Source organism: Molothrus aeneus, chromosome 2 (assembly GCF_037042795.1).
Source record: "Molothrus aeneus isolate 106 chromosome 2, BPBGC_Maene_1.0, whole genome shotgun sequence".
Taxonomy (NCBI): domain Eukaryota; kingdom Metazoa; phylum Chordata; class Aves; order Passeriformes; family Icteridae; genus Molothrus; species Molothrus aeneus.
In genome coordinates this window covers 99052873-99070347 of record NC_089647.1, presented here as the reverse complement: position 1 = coordinate 99070347, position 17475 = coordinate 99052873, and the positions used below count along the sequence as shown (strand labels likewise).

General features: G+C 40.5%; 1 protein-coding gene across 1 annotated transcript in view; it reads left to right on the top strand.

Moving 5' to 3' along the window:
- GEMIN8 (gem nuclear organelle associated protein 8) overlaps positions 1-16653 on the top strand; it is a 37432-nt gene extending 20779 nt beyond the window's left edge. The window contains exons 5-6 of the mRNA XM_066545382.1: positions 6158-6404; positions 14726-16653. Coding sequence (XP_066401479.1) covers positions 6158-6404; positions 14726-14837 — 359 coding nt within the window. The 3' untranslated portion in view covers positions 14838-16653. The remainder of the gene's footprint in view (positions 1-6157; positions 6405-14725) is intronic.
- The last annotated feature ends 822 nt before the right edge of the window (positions 16654-17475 follow it).

Genomic DNA, 17475 nt, shown 5'->3' with positions numbered 1-17475 from the left:
TAGCTTACAGCTAGAACAAGGCTGTTCGTTCTGCTATAAAATCATCATTCTCTTTCAGTCTGTTTCCATAATTTCAGTAAGTTACTTAGTGTTCCATAGTAACCTGCCAGCAAGCAGGACCATGCTGGTTTTAGCAACCAAGAATATTTTATCTTTACAGATGTGGGGGTAAGTCACAATTGTTTGTATCTTGTAGACTCCCACTGATGGAAACTTGTTGTGCAAAACTTTGCACTTGATAAAGAGTAGTACTTGAGATTCCAGTCCTGTGGAAGTCCAGAGCTCTGCAGAAATTAAACTCCTTGAATATCCTGTGTACAAATCCTGATTTAAATCCCTGTTTTGGTGGAATTCCTTGAGGCAAAGATTTTGATTTTCCCCATGTTATGCCCAGTTCATGCAAGTATGGGTACAATAAAATGGTCTGATTCTATCACATCAAAAAAAAACCCTCTTATGTAGGTTTATGGTGAAGGTATTTATCTTTTCTAGGAAGATGAAGAAGCTGGCATTTTGCATGGAGAAACCTGTGTGGGCAGAACACTTAACACAGCAGATAGGCTTGTGGGATGTGGCATTCAAAGAGAGAACTAGGAGTTTCTAATCAGTAGAAAAGGGTAGTGGTTTTAACTGTTAGTGTGGGCTGCTCAAGATCAGCATAGGTAGCATTTAAGATGAAAAGCTCACTAAGTGCACATGCAGCAGTAGCAGAAAATAATTAATCATTTCAAATAAGCAGACAACTATGTGAACACAGTCTGAAATCATGGAAAATTAAAAACACACCAAGACTGGAGAAAGTGCAATATTTCCTTGAAAAATAATGTGCTAACTAAGCAAGCTACTGAAAGTCAGTAATGGCATTTAACACCTGGGAGGAGCAAGCTCTTGGGTCTCCTAGCACACCTGCCATTGTGTGGGGCGGCAGCACATGGCTGGCTGCTGAGTGTGGGCACCTACAGACCTGTGGGGAAGAATGTCTGTTAAAAAATGTTGTCAGATGGAATATTATCACTGGCTGCAGTGAGCTGAGGGTTGGATGTATAAATACCAAGAGCTAAAAATGGTACAAGAAACCACACAATGCTGGGTATAAATCTTTCATTTAAAATCTGACATAGATAATTACCCTTCCTACTTCTATCTCCTTTTAATGTTGCAAAGTCTCTCCATGGAGACTTCTTCCTAAATAAGGGAATTTGTTTGGGTTTTGGTTTTGAAGTTGTTTCTTTTTCTTGGTTTGTTTTGCTGGTATTTTTTTTCTTTTAATAAGAAGAGGATAAGTTCTGGACAGGATTTTTTTTATTATTACTACTTAAGCTTCTCAAAGGATATTACAAAGAAAGAAATGTAAAGTGGATCAAACTTAGAAAAAGTGTGAGACATTTTCCCTTTTATAAAATAAGAGAAACAAGGCATCTGAGTTTCTAAGACCTAGTGGGGAAATAGCTTATGTCTTAGGTCATAGTCTTGCTGAAAAGTAAGTAAGAGGTCATTTGTGTGCGTGTGAAGGCCCAAATGCAGTGAATGGCTAATACAGTAGTTAGTCTCCTATTCTGGCAGTTCCAGAGCATGGAGGTAGTTGTCTGTGTTTGTTCACTTTTCTTTTCAGCTAGTACACACCTGATTAAAAGTCATTCATAAAAAGTGGGAAAAGTGGTGAAGGGAGAAACAGTAATCTGAAACTTTCTTTCATAAGGCCTAGAATTACTAATGATGGCCCAGGAATGTAGCATGAGTTAGGTAGACATGCTGGTTTTGGCTGGGGTAGAATTTATTTCCTTCACATGACTGGATGGAGGCAGTGTTTTGAATCTACACTCAACACAGGGTTGATAATATAGAAATGTTTTTGTTATTGCTGAGCAGGGCTTACACACAGCCAAGGCCTTTTCTGCTTTTCCTGCTGCCGTGCTGGTGAGGACCTTGGTGGTGAATGGGAGATTCAGAGGAGACACAGCCAGGACAGGTGACCCCAACTGACCAAAGGGATATTCCAGACCATCTGACATCATGCTCAGGATTTAAACGGGGGGGAAGAAGAAGGAAAGGGGGGACATTTGGAGTGATGATGTTTTTCTTTACAAGTCACTGTTATGTGTGATGGAGCCCTGCTCTCCTGGACATGGCTGAACACCTGCCTGCCTCGTGATAAAAGCCCCAGAAGAAAACCAGAGGGGAGCTGCCACCAGTGCTGCCTCAGCTCTCTCCCTGCAAGAGTGAAAGGAAAGAGCAAGAGCCACAGGCAAGAGAGAGCTCTGCCTGCACAACCCCGACTTCAAAATGGCCAGAACCTGCTGGCCCCAAGGCTCCATTTCCAGATCTAGTGTCTTAAAGAGACACTTCCCATTCTGGGCACAGAATACAATAACTTTTTTGGTAACCCAGGACACTGGGGGCATGACAGAGCTGGACTTTTTTTCTTTGTGGTTAAAGAATTCTATTTACTGCGTTTGGAAAAAGATACCCCAACTGGTTTTGGCCAGATAACAATGACTTCCCAGCAGAGCTAAACTTGGTAGGAATAAGTTAATTTTGAAGAGAGCTTCAAGAGAGAGAAAGAGCATCTTTGAAAAGAAATAGAGCTGACCAACTGGGAAAACGTCAGCAGTGCTTTTCCTTAGTGCGGGAACCAGCCATCACTGCAGCTGCCTGCCTTGTCAACATTTGCAAAATACTCTTCCTTGATTGGGGGAAGCTTACCAGCAGTTGAAGATGAATGCTGTAAAAGAAAGCATGTTTATTTTAGTCTGTGTGAAGTAGAAGGAGGAACTACTTAGAATTGTGTAAAAATTACTTGTTTTACATTTATAACTTGGCAGCCCAATGATTTGAGAATTTGGAATGTGAAACTGATCTGAGAGTAAGCTGGGGACTTTGTTGCTGCAGACTGAGAATTAATATTTTGATAAACCACACTATCTGCTTCATGGATGAGTATGTGTTGCTTGCTTCAGAGAAATTCTGGTTGTCTCCATAGGCTTGTGGTTATAGACAGCTTATAATTTTGTTTGTATTTCCATTGTCAGATTCTGGTTGTCAGCTTTTTGATGAAGAGGTAGTTGCTCATTTAGCTCAAGTTTTACTGCTTTATATTGTTTTTAAACTAAACTCTGAGGTAATGGATAGAACCCAGACTGCTGGAAATTACAGCACTTCTACTTCCCAGCCCTTGCCCCACCAAAGAAAGTTTAGTGTGCATCTCAACAGGACAATACTTTCTCTGTTATCTATTCCTTATGCCTATTTGTGGAAATATTGTTTTTGGAAACACAGTAGTTTACATACCCATTTAGTTTCATGACTTTTTTCCATGATAGTCTATAAAAGCAAATAATGCTGCCTGCTGTGAGAGTGGTGAAGCACTGGAACTGGTTGCCCAGAGAAGGTGTGGATGTCCCATCCCTGGCAGTGCTCAAGGCCAGACTGGATGGGGCCATGAGCAACTTGATCTGGTGGACACTGTCCCTTCCTGTGGCAGGGGGCTTGGAATAAGATGATCTTTAAGGTTCCTTGTAGCCCAAGCTGTTCTATGATTCTGTCTATGACTGGAGTTTGTTCCAGTGGTATCTCTGCACAGATAACTGATTTGAAACTGCAACATATTCCACACAGCTGCAGTGGTATTACCAGCAACAGCTGTCATGTTCTCAAATCCAGCCTTTGGTGCAAAAAACTGTGGGTCCCTTTAGCACATTTCTGTCCTGAGCCTCTGCCTGGATTCTAGACTTGATTTATATGTCTAAAACTCTGTAATACAATCACCCTGGGACTTTTTTAACCAGTAGTTACGGAATAGCAGAAGTAAAGTTAGAAAGTTAGGGGCACTATATCTGAATAGTGTAAAGTGAAACACTCCAGACATACATCAGGTAATTCTGAGAATGGAATTTATATTGGTATTATTATTTTGATTGTTACAATTAGGATCTACAGATTTATGAACTACTCTGTGTTGAGAAATGGAGATTGATGCACACTAAACTGTAATCTACTCATCCATCATGAAGCTTCTGCTAGAGATCCATTTAATTTCCAAACAGAAGAATTCATTATCTATCTCCAGAGGAATTTTTTTTTCTTAAAGATCAGCATGTGCAGTGAGCTATCAGACAGCATTCTACAGCAAACAATCAAGGAAGCAGCTGTCTCTAGCATGCAGCTATGAAACTAAAGAATTAGAAATTTCCATGGGTAATACAGAAGTACAAGGAATTATCTAGAGTCCCAAGAGAGTTAACAAATATGGGTCCAATTCATTGCCTTACCAGTTTTGCTGTGTAATCTACAGTGAGAAACATTGGTTTGCCACTATAGTCTTGTTTGGTTTTATCTGTCTGAAACTATTCAGTGTGATGTGCATGAAGTTTGTGCTTAAAAGCAGTGTTGTGCGCTTGTGGGCAGCGTGGTGTCCCAGGAAGTTGGTTTCAGTGGGATGCAGGGTGTAGCCTGGGTGCTATACCGTGATGAGCTCTCTGTAGACAATGTTAGTTTCTTCAATTCAGACCTTCTGGTTAAAATGGCCCAACACCAAATAAATCTGACTCTTCCAAAAACACATATGGACTCTAATGTATATTTCCTTGTGAATTCTGGCAGTGCAGCCTAATGCAGGGGTGTGCCCTTAAAGCAAAATCACAGAAATGGCTTTCTGGAATAGATGGCTAATAACTCCTCAAGCCCTTCTATGACCAATACAAATGGTGTTTCAAATGACAGGACAAAAGCTTTCTGTGTCTGTCAGACAAACAGATCCCAAAATTGAAGTTTCTGGTTGTATTGTTTAAAATATCTGTTTTCTGTGAGTGCCGTTCAGGGGATAATTCCTTTAGGAAGGCTGACAGTCAGTTGGCTGCTCGGTACAGTACTTTCCAGTATAAAAATAAACTGCAGATGTTTGACACACAAATGTCAGGATATTTAACTTTGGGTTAGTGTTTGCAGATGTCATGGGTGTTGTGGAAGCTAAATCTCTGTGTTAGGGTGAAAGAGAGAAGAAGTACATGGCACCAAACGCTGAGAAGCATTTCTTGTGTGTGACCAATGCATCCTGACCTGTGGACACTGTCCTTTTTGATGTTTAAAAAAACCCTACTACTGTCATTAGTAGTGAATTGTGCCTGTTACACGGTTTTGAGGGTGCTTATTTGTTATTGAGGAGTTCAGCTGCTGGGTGATTTTCTCTCTCTTGTAGAAATGCCCCCATAAGAGGGGAGTTTTGTGTAGCACTCTGATGTTTTAACTGCACAAAGCATTGTTTCTTTCATCAGAGCAGTACCCAGGAAGCAGAAGTAAATTTGGACATGCCACAACCAAGTTCTTGCTTCCAGTCAGGCTTACCACAGCATTTTTGTTGACAGATTGGTCCAAATGTTTCACCTCTTGAATTGTTTTAAATCCTCTTTAAAAGTCCTGATGCATACTTTATGTTGGTGGTGTTTTGTTTGTTTTCAAAGCAATAGAGTAAGGCTGCCAGCTTTGAACTTTGCAAGTCTTGAGAAATGGCTGAGTTTGGACAGTTTATCTAAACACGATGCTTACAGCTGTGTTTCATTGAATGCACTTAATGGCTGACATGACAGACCCATTTGCTCATTTTCACAGAGTAGCAACTGATTACATTTTCTCTTGGCTATCATTCAGCTAAAGTTGCATTGTCCTGTGCATTGTTTCTTTTCTCAGCTGCTAAGTCATTATTTTGGAAACAACTCTCCTTTTTGTTTGATTTTTTTGGTATGGGGAGTGGTTTGGGATTTTTTGGTTGGGTTGTTTCTGTTTTCTTGGGAGGGAGAGGGGGGTTGTGTTTTGGGTTTTTGTTGTTTTGTTGTTTGAGTTTTTTTCAGGGCAATGTGTGTTTTGGGGAGAAATTGAGCAATGTTGATTTTTGCCTAGTAGTACTAATACAGAGGTTTCCTACACATTTAGGATTCAGTTCCAGGATCTTCTTCATTTCTCCCCATTTATTCCAGCCTGGCTTTATCATGATATTTAGCAGGAATTTCTTTATGCAAAATGAGTGCAGCTGCACCCTAGAACATGTGGATTTTTTCCTTTTAGACCCAGCTAAAATATGAATATATAATATTTTTAAAGTTAAAATAAAACATGATTGGTTGACAGCCCAGTAATTTACATCTCTTATGGTTTATTTGTCTAGGGAGGCAGCAGCAGCTGGAAGCTGAGGATCCCTATGTGGAGGCTGATCAGGACCTGCACAGGAGGCTGGAGCGTTCTGTGGAGCCGCCCACAGAACGACCTGGGGAGAGGCGCATGGCAGAAATGCAGAAGCTGTATGGTGCTGAAGCTGCCAAAATCCAGGCAATGGAGGCTGCCATGCAGCTTATCTTTGATAGGAACTGTGACAGAAAGCAGCCCAAATACTGGCCCATTATTCCCCTTAAGCTGTGAGTACCTGCACTGTGCTCTGATGTGGCAGATTAATCACACCAGAAATAAGTAAAGAGACAAATCACACCAGTGCTGTAGGGTCAGGTGCCTCAGGCTGGGCTGCTGAAAGAACAAACTGCAAGTTTTGGTTTTGGACTTTGAGGGAGAGCGTGGCAAGGACAGTATGTATTTCTTTGGCCTTTTTTTCTTTTACAGTGTCTGTCAGTGATGTTCACATTAAACACACATACAGTTGTCAAGTAGTAATAGGAGGGACAGGAATATCAAACCTGTCTAAAATTCAATCATTTGATACCCACTTGCCTTGACCACACATGCAAGAAACGTAACAATGTCCATACCCAGTGAACTGGGAAAACTTAAAGCAATGCAGAGAAGAAAAAGACTTTACAAATTGTCTGCTCTTCCTGTTTAGGAATTTGAGTGATCCCATTTTCTAGTCTTATTTAACATAGTAGTATTAGGATCTTGTTTCACACAGCATAGCTTGAAGTGTTATGTCTGCTAATCTTGGATTTTTTTGAGAATCAGGAGCCCACTGGCCAAGATACAACTTATCAAATTACCATAGCCCAGACATTGGAATTCTTTTTCAAAGGTTTATAATGAAGCAGGAAGTTTTTCTTCCAGACTGATACTTGTCTGGCAGGAGTTTGACTCTAAAGCAACATTATATAGAAAAATGTTTTAATGAAGGGGTGGGAGGATCAGGCAGAAGCCTGATGTGGTCCTGTCTGCTAGAGATCTGTTTAGCAGAACAGAAACTTAAGAGTTTCTCTTAAGTAGGGAGCGTGCTATTGGAGCCAGTGCCTACAGTGATTTTTGCCTTTCTAATAAAAAGCAGCAATGGGCTTGAAGACTTGAAGTTTTAAAAAAGGCTTAGAGTGATAGACTATATCTGACCAATGTTTACAGAGCTGTGGAAGCCAGGTAGCCCTGGGGGCTATGTGTCTATTTTATGTGCAGGTTTCCAATGGCCAAGTGCATAGGACATGTACAAAATTTAAGTATAAGCAAGTAGATCTGTTTTCATCCATCTGCACAGAGATGTGCCTCTGTGTGTGCTCATCCATCTGCACTAGCTGTATTGGTTCTGCTTCTGTCACTCTTTACTTTGGGCCAGTTGTGTTTGCCCCACAGAGTGAAGCACACTGGTGGTTTGTGTAAATGAGGCTGAACTGGCCCCTCTAAACCTGTGGCTCCTTAGAAAATGGTGCCCTGAACGCTTAAAAGGACTCTCTGAAGCTCTGCTGATAAATATCATTGTGTATTGAAGGCAGTAGTTTGTGACATTGCTGCATTTCCATGCCAGGGCAAAGGAATCATCTGCTGGTTTCATAGTGACACACTCATCTGCCTTCCTGGCAACAGAGGAAGGTTACAAGTAAAATTTTAACTTCAGTTCATGCTGAGTGCCCAGAGTTTCTCTGTATCATGTGTAGTTTATAATATACTACTACTATAATGCTGTGCCCTCTGCAGCAGCCAGCTGCAACAAAACAAGTCTGCAGTGCAGTTTGGAATATCTTTGCTTTCAGTAGTAGTTACTGTTTTTTCAAAGCAGAATTTCCATGTCAGTTCCACATCTTTCACAGATGAAGTTAAAGTGAACACTGAAATGAAAAAGCCTCCAGTTTCCAAGACTTACTTCTGGTGTGATTAATCTGAAAAACTTCAGTGAGACAGGAGAGAGAAAAGGATTATTAACAGTTCTGCATTTGTTGTCACTCAAGTTTTTGGCGGGTTTTGTCAAAAATTCAGTGTTTTGTTTGGGTTTCCTTCCTTTGACCAAATAAATTTTCTTCTTAACACCTTGTAAATTACTTTTATTTTTATAAAAACAAACTTCCATACTTAGAACACTTCAATTCTTAGATGGTAAAGCTTTCTTTTAGCTGCTGTATTGTTTAAGGAAGATTGAACTTAGAGCAGGAGTGGTTTTAACATATGGAGAAGCACGAGGAGTGTTGACAGGACTTTCACAGCAATGTCAGGCAATACCACACATGCATGGTGTAGTGCAAAATGAATGGGAGGGTTGCTGTATCCACTGGGGGAAAACCCTGTCACAGATTAACAAGCATAAATTTTTCTGTTCCTATTTGAAATGTTTCCAGTGTGGTGATGGTGTTTTCCCTGTGCAGTTCAGTTCAGAAAAAAAAGGAAGAATGGGTGAAGTAGGACTGGGCTGTTCTTACTTTTCAATACAAGTTCCAGTTCTTGCTGTGGTTGATTCTTTATCAAACTAGTTCTGCTAGCAGAAGCAGAAATTCTGGTCTCAAAAAGTATTTGTGGAGACCTCATATAAGACAAACATTGAATTCCTTTCCTACTTCACAAAAAATGTAAAATAAATCTATAAGAAGAAATATACAAAGGAAATTACCTTGTCTTTGGTTCTTTTAAGTATTTTTAAGAGGGCTTAATATGCTTAAATATGCTATGAGGTTAGAAGGAGAGAGAACTGGATGAATTGTTCCTTAGGAGCTGTGTACTAACTCCTGAAATACCCTACTGCAGATTTAAAAGTTGCTGCCAAATAATCTCATTTCAGGGGATGGGCCAGCAAAATGGGACATCTGGCCAACTACCCCTAGATGTGCCATTTTGCTGGAAATTCAGCAGGACTTGAAAATTCTTTGTTGCAGTTCTTTTACTCTATCTTCCATATCATTTTGCATTTCTGATAAATACCTCACATAAAAGCATGTGATCATGGAGGAAATACAGCAGCAACTCAAAAATGGCACTTCAGTTGTCTGTAACATCCACCTTCCTTTTACACATGTATTATGCTGCAGTCCTCAGTCATGGGAACATGGACCTTTTTTGCCCAAAGACACAATGTTCCTTGACTAGAATGCAGCTGTGGTGCTGCAGAGTTGGTTCCTCCTTCTCCAGAAGGTTGCACCTGTGCTTTCAGTTATGCCAACTGTTGGTGCAGTCCTGCCCAAAGGGAATTCTTCACTTGCTGGTGGTCCTGTTTCTCAAGAGCTTTTCCCAGCGCCAGTAGAAGGAATTATAACCCTGGAGTCAAAAGTTGGAATCCAATCAGTCTTCATTTCAAAAACTGGTTTCCTCATTTGTTACAAACAAATAAGCCTTATTTTCAGGAGAAGAATGTGTGATTGGTTGAAGATGCTTTTAAGATAGGAGAAAAATGTAATAGGTCTTTTCTACTAAAAGCCTTCATAAAAGGAATGAGCAAAAAAACCCTTTCAGAATTGGTGTGATATAAATGTAACATAGAAATGAAGCAATGACCTGTTTCCTACTGAAAGAAACCTTGCTTACTTTTATGGTGACGTTGTCAAGGGCTCTTGTTCTTTTAGAAATTTTTCCCCATACAGCAGCTGACAGCTCAGTGTGCCTGTGTGTACAGAGAACAGATTCAGCCCTTTTGATGAGCATCATTTTCTCAATCAACATTACAGGTAAGTATTCATCCTTTTTGACAGGGGTCTCATTAATGGCTGGCTGCAACCATCTCACATTTGGAAAAAGTGTTAATAAAAAACAATGTAAATTTCTGTAACAGCCTTTATGAAAGATAAAGGTCACATAAGTAACACATACAGATTTGGTCACTTGTGTCTTTGTCTTAGTAAAAGCTTTTGATTCATTACGTGAAATATGCTGTAAATATTGGTGTCTTCATCTCTTGTTGCACTAATAGCAGTGTAGCTCTTAGTGTAGAAATTGAGAAAAGCAAGACACAGATTCAGATGCTTGAATTTTGAGTTTTAAGTGTGATTTTTGGCATGCTTGGCTGAACATTTTGGCTGAAAGAATTAGAGGGGGGCCAAGATTATTGCCCAAAATGTGAAATATAGTCTGTCAAAATGAAACATCGCAACTCTGTTTTCCTTCTGGTTTCTTAAAAGTGTAAGCTCCTGGAAAATGTATTATTTGATAAATAATACATTCATGCTGTGACAATTTTTTTTTTCATGTTTGTGTGCTAATCAATCAGATGTCCACCCTGTCTGACCTCTTGACTCCTGTGTTCCTGCATGGGTAGTCCAAAGGACACTAATTCTTACGGGCTCTTTTCTAGGTAGAACAGCTGCCTGTAAGGGAGTCTCAGCTGCTTTTGAAGGGTGATTATGGCCACACGGTGTTCAAGGCTTCACACATCTTCCTGCATTCTCACATAGCTGGAATTGCTGAGCTGGCACACAGTGACAGTGCAGAGGAGCCCAGGGTGGGTGGGTGACAGACCATGATGTTGCCATGTGGGTGTTGTCTTGGAGACCTGGCTGTCATGGCAGAGGAATTGCTTGGACTCAGTCCATTCTTTGGAATTGGTTGTACAGGCATCAGCCTCAACTATTAATATTGACAGGCCAGGAATGCTCTGTCTTGCTTGGCCAAAAGTGGAGAAAGACTTGCTTCTCTTGAGCTTGCAGGGAGTAATGGAGATTCTCTGTGCATGGATTTCATTACACAGTCACAGAAGAATTTTTTCCCCTTGATCATTAATCCTTTTTTGCTAAGAAGGCAAGCAAGCAGAGTAAATGCAAACATACATAGTTTTTGCAAAGAAAATACTTTTCAGCCTAATGGTGCCAATACCACTGCTGGTTCCCTAAACTACATTGAGATCTTCTGCCTGCAAAGCCTTTTGAAAAACCAAAATACACATAACTGCTATCCCCATGACTGTTGTTTTCAGCCATCCCAAAGACATAATTTGTGGGGAGGAAGGAATGAGAAAAGAGGAAAGGATTGGTGGGGATTTCTTCTAAATAGAGTTACAAGTGGTACTCCTTCACTTTAAGAGTTTGTTTTAAATAAAAGCAACAATATCTTGACTCAATAAGAAGTGAGGCAAAAGTCTATGAGGAGCTATTAAAATTAAATTACACCACTGTCTTTGGATGTCCATAATCTGAACTTTACTGATAGCTGGGGAAGGCTAAAAAAATAGTGTTGTATTCATGACCCCCTAGACAGCTGCCATCAGGTGTTGGCACAGGAGGATAACAGATTCCTAATCTGTTTATAGGGATGTTTAGAATCTTTCCACATGCATCTACTGGAGATGGAGATTGAAATCCGAGTCCTGAGGTTCAGCTTTCAGCCATCTCATGCATTTTCTAGTTACAGCAACCCCTCCTGTTTGGTGACTCAGTTCCACCAAAGTTTACTGTTATTGGGGTCAAAAGGAGTCAAGTTGGAAGACACCTAGTGCTAAGCTGTTTAATGTAATCCCATTTACTTGTTATTTGGCCCGAGATTCAGTAAGCTCTTTTGGTCTAGGCTTGTACAAGGAGCCAGCATGAAAAAGTCTCTGCATTGTATGTCAGCAATTCTGATACTTGTATAGCTGTGTTGCTCCCATCCTTTGCATTGGACAGGAAAAGATCTCAGTCATCATGTCTGGTTTCTGCTACCTCCAGCAATAACATCATCTCATACATTTCAGAAACTAATTAGGAAATTCCATTTCCTGTCACCTCCACATCTGCTTGTTAAGGCTGCAAGGCCTGCTTCTCACTTGCAAAGTTTAATAAAATAACAGGAAATTCAAGTTGTCCTTGTCAGAGAGTTGCAAAAAAATGTAAATGTGGTTACAGATTATGTATATTGGGCTTTTTTAGAATTAAGATCCTGTAATATCTTCTATGTGGACAGAAGGCAGGGACTTCACAGAAATAAATGCTTGAAGTACGCTTTTATTTAAGCAATAACTCATCAAACACTTCTGCTCTGCAGCATATTCCATGAAGTGGCTGAGTAACAGGTGAAGGCTCCCCTTCTGCTATCCTTTCCTGAAAAGTGGTGAGGTTGAGATAAAACTTCAGCCAGTTATGCTGTAATGCACTTGAAACACAAGTTATGTCAGTTTCTCCAAACAGAATAATTCTTACATGACTGCACAATATAAATCTGAAATGCACTTTAAACCAATAGCAGTGAAATGAATAATGGACTGTGTAATGGAAAGGCAGTAGTATTCACTACATTTTATCAATTTTTCTCTACATGTGTTGATGAATTTAGGATTTCCAGTAATGCCAGACCACACTGCACTAGAGACAAGAAAATATTTGTTGAGCAAAACATGACATTTTCCTTGATACTGCTCTGCAACAGAGTTGTGTCAGCAGTGCCACAGCTGCTTTGCTGTCCTGTTTAAATGTCACTGCCGTGGGTGTTAGGGGCACTCTGGAAGTCCTTCCTCCTCAGAGAAGCCCCATACCTGAGCATGCTCATGGCAGCTGTTTTTGTCATTTTATCCTGGCCCTGTGGTCCTTGTCACCTTTTTCTGGTGCCTGCTGGACTCAGATGTGTCAGCTGTACTCTTTTGCTCTGAAAGGATGCTGAGTGTGGGATATGTGTGATGACATGATGGTCCCATGGCAACAGGCTGTGATATCATCAGTGCCAGATGGTGAATTCTTTCAGGGACACATCAGAAAGAACAGCTGTGTTGTGCTATAGAAAATCCTTACTCCAGAACTGCTCTTCTCTATCACCACAGAAAATAGAGAAAATGGCAGACAAAATTTTCCTTCCTTTGCTTTTTGTGTTGAGCAGATCCCTCTTCAGGTCACCTACAGCTCCAGTGTGAGAGTATAAACATGTATCTCCAGAGTGGAAAGTGCTTTATAGAGAGCTTGTTAACAAGATTAGTTATTTTGAGTGTGTTTTACTATGCAGACCTGCTTTAGAAAGATGTCCTGTACTTTCTCTGTCAACAGCAGTTAATTCTTGTTTAAAAGCAGAAAAAGAGCTGCCTTACTGTCTCTTCCCTTCAATAGCTCTTTTAGTCTAGCTGTGTTACTTGTATTTTCAGGTCTAACAAAATGAAATCTGTTTCTCTGGCATGGTTAGAACTAAAGATTTTTGTGGTAAATACATTGATAATAATTAGCAGCACTAGTGATTTGTGTTACTCTTGGAAATTGTCATTCCATGCACAGCCTGCAGTGCAGTAGTCCCATCAGCATGACAGAACTGTTCACCTCAATCCAGGAAGATAGGATGTCCTACTGGAATAAAACATACTAACTGCTTATATTGTTGGAATTTTTTAAATACCTTACTAAAAGCCAGTAATTAAACAATTTTGTTTTGCTAGTTAAACTTCCTTCATTACAGGCTTTTGAAGTCTGAATTTATGTAAAACCCTTAAAATGCTAAAAACATTCAGCAGATTCTCAAGTACAATGCAGATTTTTTTCATTCTAGTAGGGTGACCAAAATTATTACAATAATTGTAAAGAAAATGTGTCCAAAAAACTGTGTTTGATTTTCCAAAGTTATTTTGATTTCCTGGTTTCCAGTATTAAAATCTGAGATGTTTTCTAATATAATTCTTAGTCGAGCAACCTTTAAAATGTTGAGTGGCTTAGCAGCTGCACTTTCAAGGCCTGAAATAACATCTGAATGTATACTGAATGTAGGAAAAACACCTCTCCCACCACTGCCACCCCCATGAAGCTACCTGGAATTAAATGAATATGCACTGTGATGCATTTTTCTGGCCACATCCATGACATTTTATATCTCCAAGAATCCAACTGAGCAGTTTCCTGGGCTTCTCATTTCCTCAGTTCTTATCAGCACACCTCTCTTCTTGCTCCCTCAAGTTCTTTTTCACAAAGACTCCTTCCTGACTGTGTCTCTCCACCCCAGCACATGCTGTTCTGCAGGCTGATGATGCTCTCTCAGCCCCTGCACTCCTGTCTGCCTCGCACAGGGAGGGCAAAAACTGTTGCCTGGACACTCAGTTGCTGGCAGAGCACATGAGAAGGACTAATGGACATGACCAGATTTTCTGGTCAATGCCTCTGGCACCATAAATGCTGAAAGCAGAAAGTAGCAAGACCCTTCCCACAGCATTGCCCCTGGCCTGTCAGTGGGTAAGGGAAGATTTTTTTCTCCTCTTTTCCTACCTAAAAGAAAATCTCCTCACTGTTGTGCAGATGGTGGGAATTGTGTCACTGCCAGTTTGTTTCTCTCCACTGCAGCCAATCACCCAAAACCTTTCTAAAGTTGCAGTGCAATGAACCACCACAATCCTGTTGAACACCAGGGAAAGGCTTTTGTAAGACTTTCCCCTAGTGGGAGAAACAATTGCTGGATACAGTGCCTGGCCTGCACAATCCATCTGTTAAATTTATGTGTCTCAACAGTACATCTCAGTCAACTGCACCTCCAAGGGCAAGGAGTAACTGTAACTTGGGAGCTCAGCCATTTGGAAGACCAAACAGGCAACTGTGATCTATTACCACCCAGCAGATGAGGACGTTGCTAAGGCAGTTTCTCGATGTAAGAATGATTTTATCTCTTTTTTCTCTCTTTTCAGCCCTCTTGGCCAGCTGGCATCCCGTTTTTTCCTTTTCCAGCAGGCATTGGTTCAGTTTGGCGTGATCCTTCAGAGTGGGAGCAGTAGCCTATTTAGAGCTTCAAACACATAAAGACTGACTGGCTGGAACCCCAGAGAACAACCTAGCAAGAGGCTGATGAGGGCACTTAGCCAGCCCATCTCTGAAACACTATTGTTAAAAGAACCTGATGTGCATGTTAAGTAAACATCAAATATGCAAAACCCAGTACATGTAACTTGCAGATAATAGCATAAGGTAATGGGCCCTATCTCCAAATAAATAATAGCACCCTCATAACCACAGGCAGTTTCAATATTTTCTGTTCACTTTCAATGTCCTCTGGATGGGTCATATCTATAACACAATAAAACTCCCACAGGCTCCAGGAGCTGGATTTAGTATTAAACCCCGGGTAAAATGAGGGAAAGAAATTTCTCTTGCACACAAACAGGCAAAAGCTCTAGAATAAATGTGATCCAGGAAGTTATTATATAAAGGCATTGATAATTTCATTTGCATATAAAATAATAACAACAAGAACGGAAGCTAAATTATCCCATATATACAGAAACCCTGGGTGTTCAGGATTGGCTATTCATTATTCTCTTGTCATATAAAGCAATTCAGTCTGCAGCTGCATTTCTCTTACAAATCCAATTCAATCAAGAGAACCGAAACATCATTAGCAAACCCACTGATTTATCCACCAGTAAAGTGCTGATACAGGCCTCTGTTCCTGCTGCTAATAAATTTTCTGCATAGCAGTGTTGGCTCTCTCTAGGGATCTCCCATTATTCTAATGACTACAGATTTCAAACTTAACCACTGGAATTTTTCAACCTGAAAGTCTATAACAGTAGGGTTCAAAACCTGTGGGAGTCATAGGAAAGAAAGGACATGAGCCAAACCATCCAGTTGCCTCAGAGATGTGTATGGATGAAACTGCAGATAGAGCAGCACCTGGTGTCTTAGAAAATTGCTGTAGTAGGAACTTTTTTTTCCCCTTTCTGAAAGACATTGTCTCCTGTTTTGCTCATCACTTCCTATTTCCCTCAGTGGGATTGCCTGCAGAGCTTTGCTTCCCTCTCTGCACCTTTCCCTGGCTCCTGCTTGGTTTGTTGCCTTAATTGCCAGCCTGCCAGGCTCATTTACCTCTGCCTCAACCTCTGCCTCAACCTCTGTTCTCCTACAGAACTGCAGGAAATGCTCTGATAACCCCTGGTGGATGTTGTCTCTGGTTCCTCCTGCTCATCGTCTGCCACCAGCACTCTGGGCAGTCACCCCGAGCCCATCACAGCATCACCTTGTTGATACTTCATATGCATGAGCCCTTGCACACTCTTTCAAGGCCTGGGCATGCACTTCTGCTTCTTTTCCAAGGTGGACTTCAAACAGTGTCACTTCTACCAGCCCAATGGGTGTTTGAAGTAATGTTGTCTTTTGGGAATAATTCTACAAGCGACAGTTTCTGTAGCTTCTTTAACAGCCTTGGGTCATTTTGTCTGCCAGGTTCTTGTGATGTTTGGTTTGCCTGTGGCCCTTTCATCTTTTAAACACAAAGAAGCTATTTCCTTGGAATATTGGATGGCAGAATTAATGTTCTAGGCTATCTGGCGGTTACAAAACACTCATGTTCAGCCTGAACTTTATTAAATAAAAAGAAGTACAAAAAGTAAGAATCCAGATTCACCTATGACAGTATAATGTGTTTAATATAGTTTTAATAAAAAGTTTTATTACATTCCTCACTTGGAATATTATTTTTCTATTTGCTGAACATGATATCCAGGAGAACAAGAATCAAATAACAAGAGTCTTAAAAAAGTGTTCTTTATTTTAAAAATACAGGCACTCCTATGTATCTTATGTATGCTATAAATAAAGGATAAAATTATTATTAATGTAAGATACTTGACACTTTCATTTACTTTTTTATCTCTCCTAATTGAAGAATGGATACCTATGGGTGACCAGTGTGTTCTGCTTTTATGTTTTAATCATGTACTTGTGCATCTGCAAAAAATTAGGAGGAGAATGCTCTTGTTTAGAATAGGTGTTTGGATTTTTTTAGGAAAAAATCACCAGGTTTATTAGTCTAGGGAATTAGAAGTTACATTAATCTTCCAAACTCAACATTTAATATCAAAATGTCATCTCGTTATTTTTCAAGTTCCTCAGTTTCATTTATCAGGTTGGGCTTTCTGGGAGGGCTCTCGCTCATCTGACCAGAGTGGCTTGAGCTTTTTTACTCCTGAGTGTCACATTTCTGGCAGGTCTAATGTGTTTGGTTTCCTGTGAAGTCAGAAGGAGGTCAGAAGCATTTCCATGATGTCAGCAGATCTGAAGCCACACCTTCCTCCCAAAACCACATCTGATGGAGGATGTTGTGTTTAGTTAGAGCTGCTTCTGTTACCTCCCAGTGAAAAACCTGCATGGCTGTGCCAGCTCCTGTAGCTCCCCCAGCCCAGGACACCCATCCTCTGCAGCCTGTTGGCACTGTGGGCACAGCAAGGATGTTACATTATTGCTGGCTAATGGAGTATTTCCCATCTTTCATCCAACACATCACATTTTTGCCACAAACCACAGCTCTGGGTAAAGCCACTTGCCAGAACTGGACTGTACAAAGCAGGAAGATCAGTACAGAAGCAATAAAATATACTGTGTGTGGGGAGGGAAAATCCCAACACAAAACCCAAACCAGCACTTTGGAATGTGTGTTAGTAAA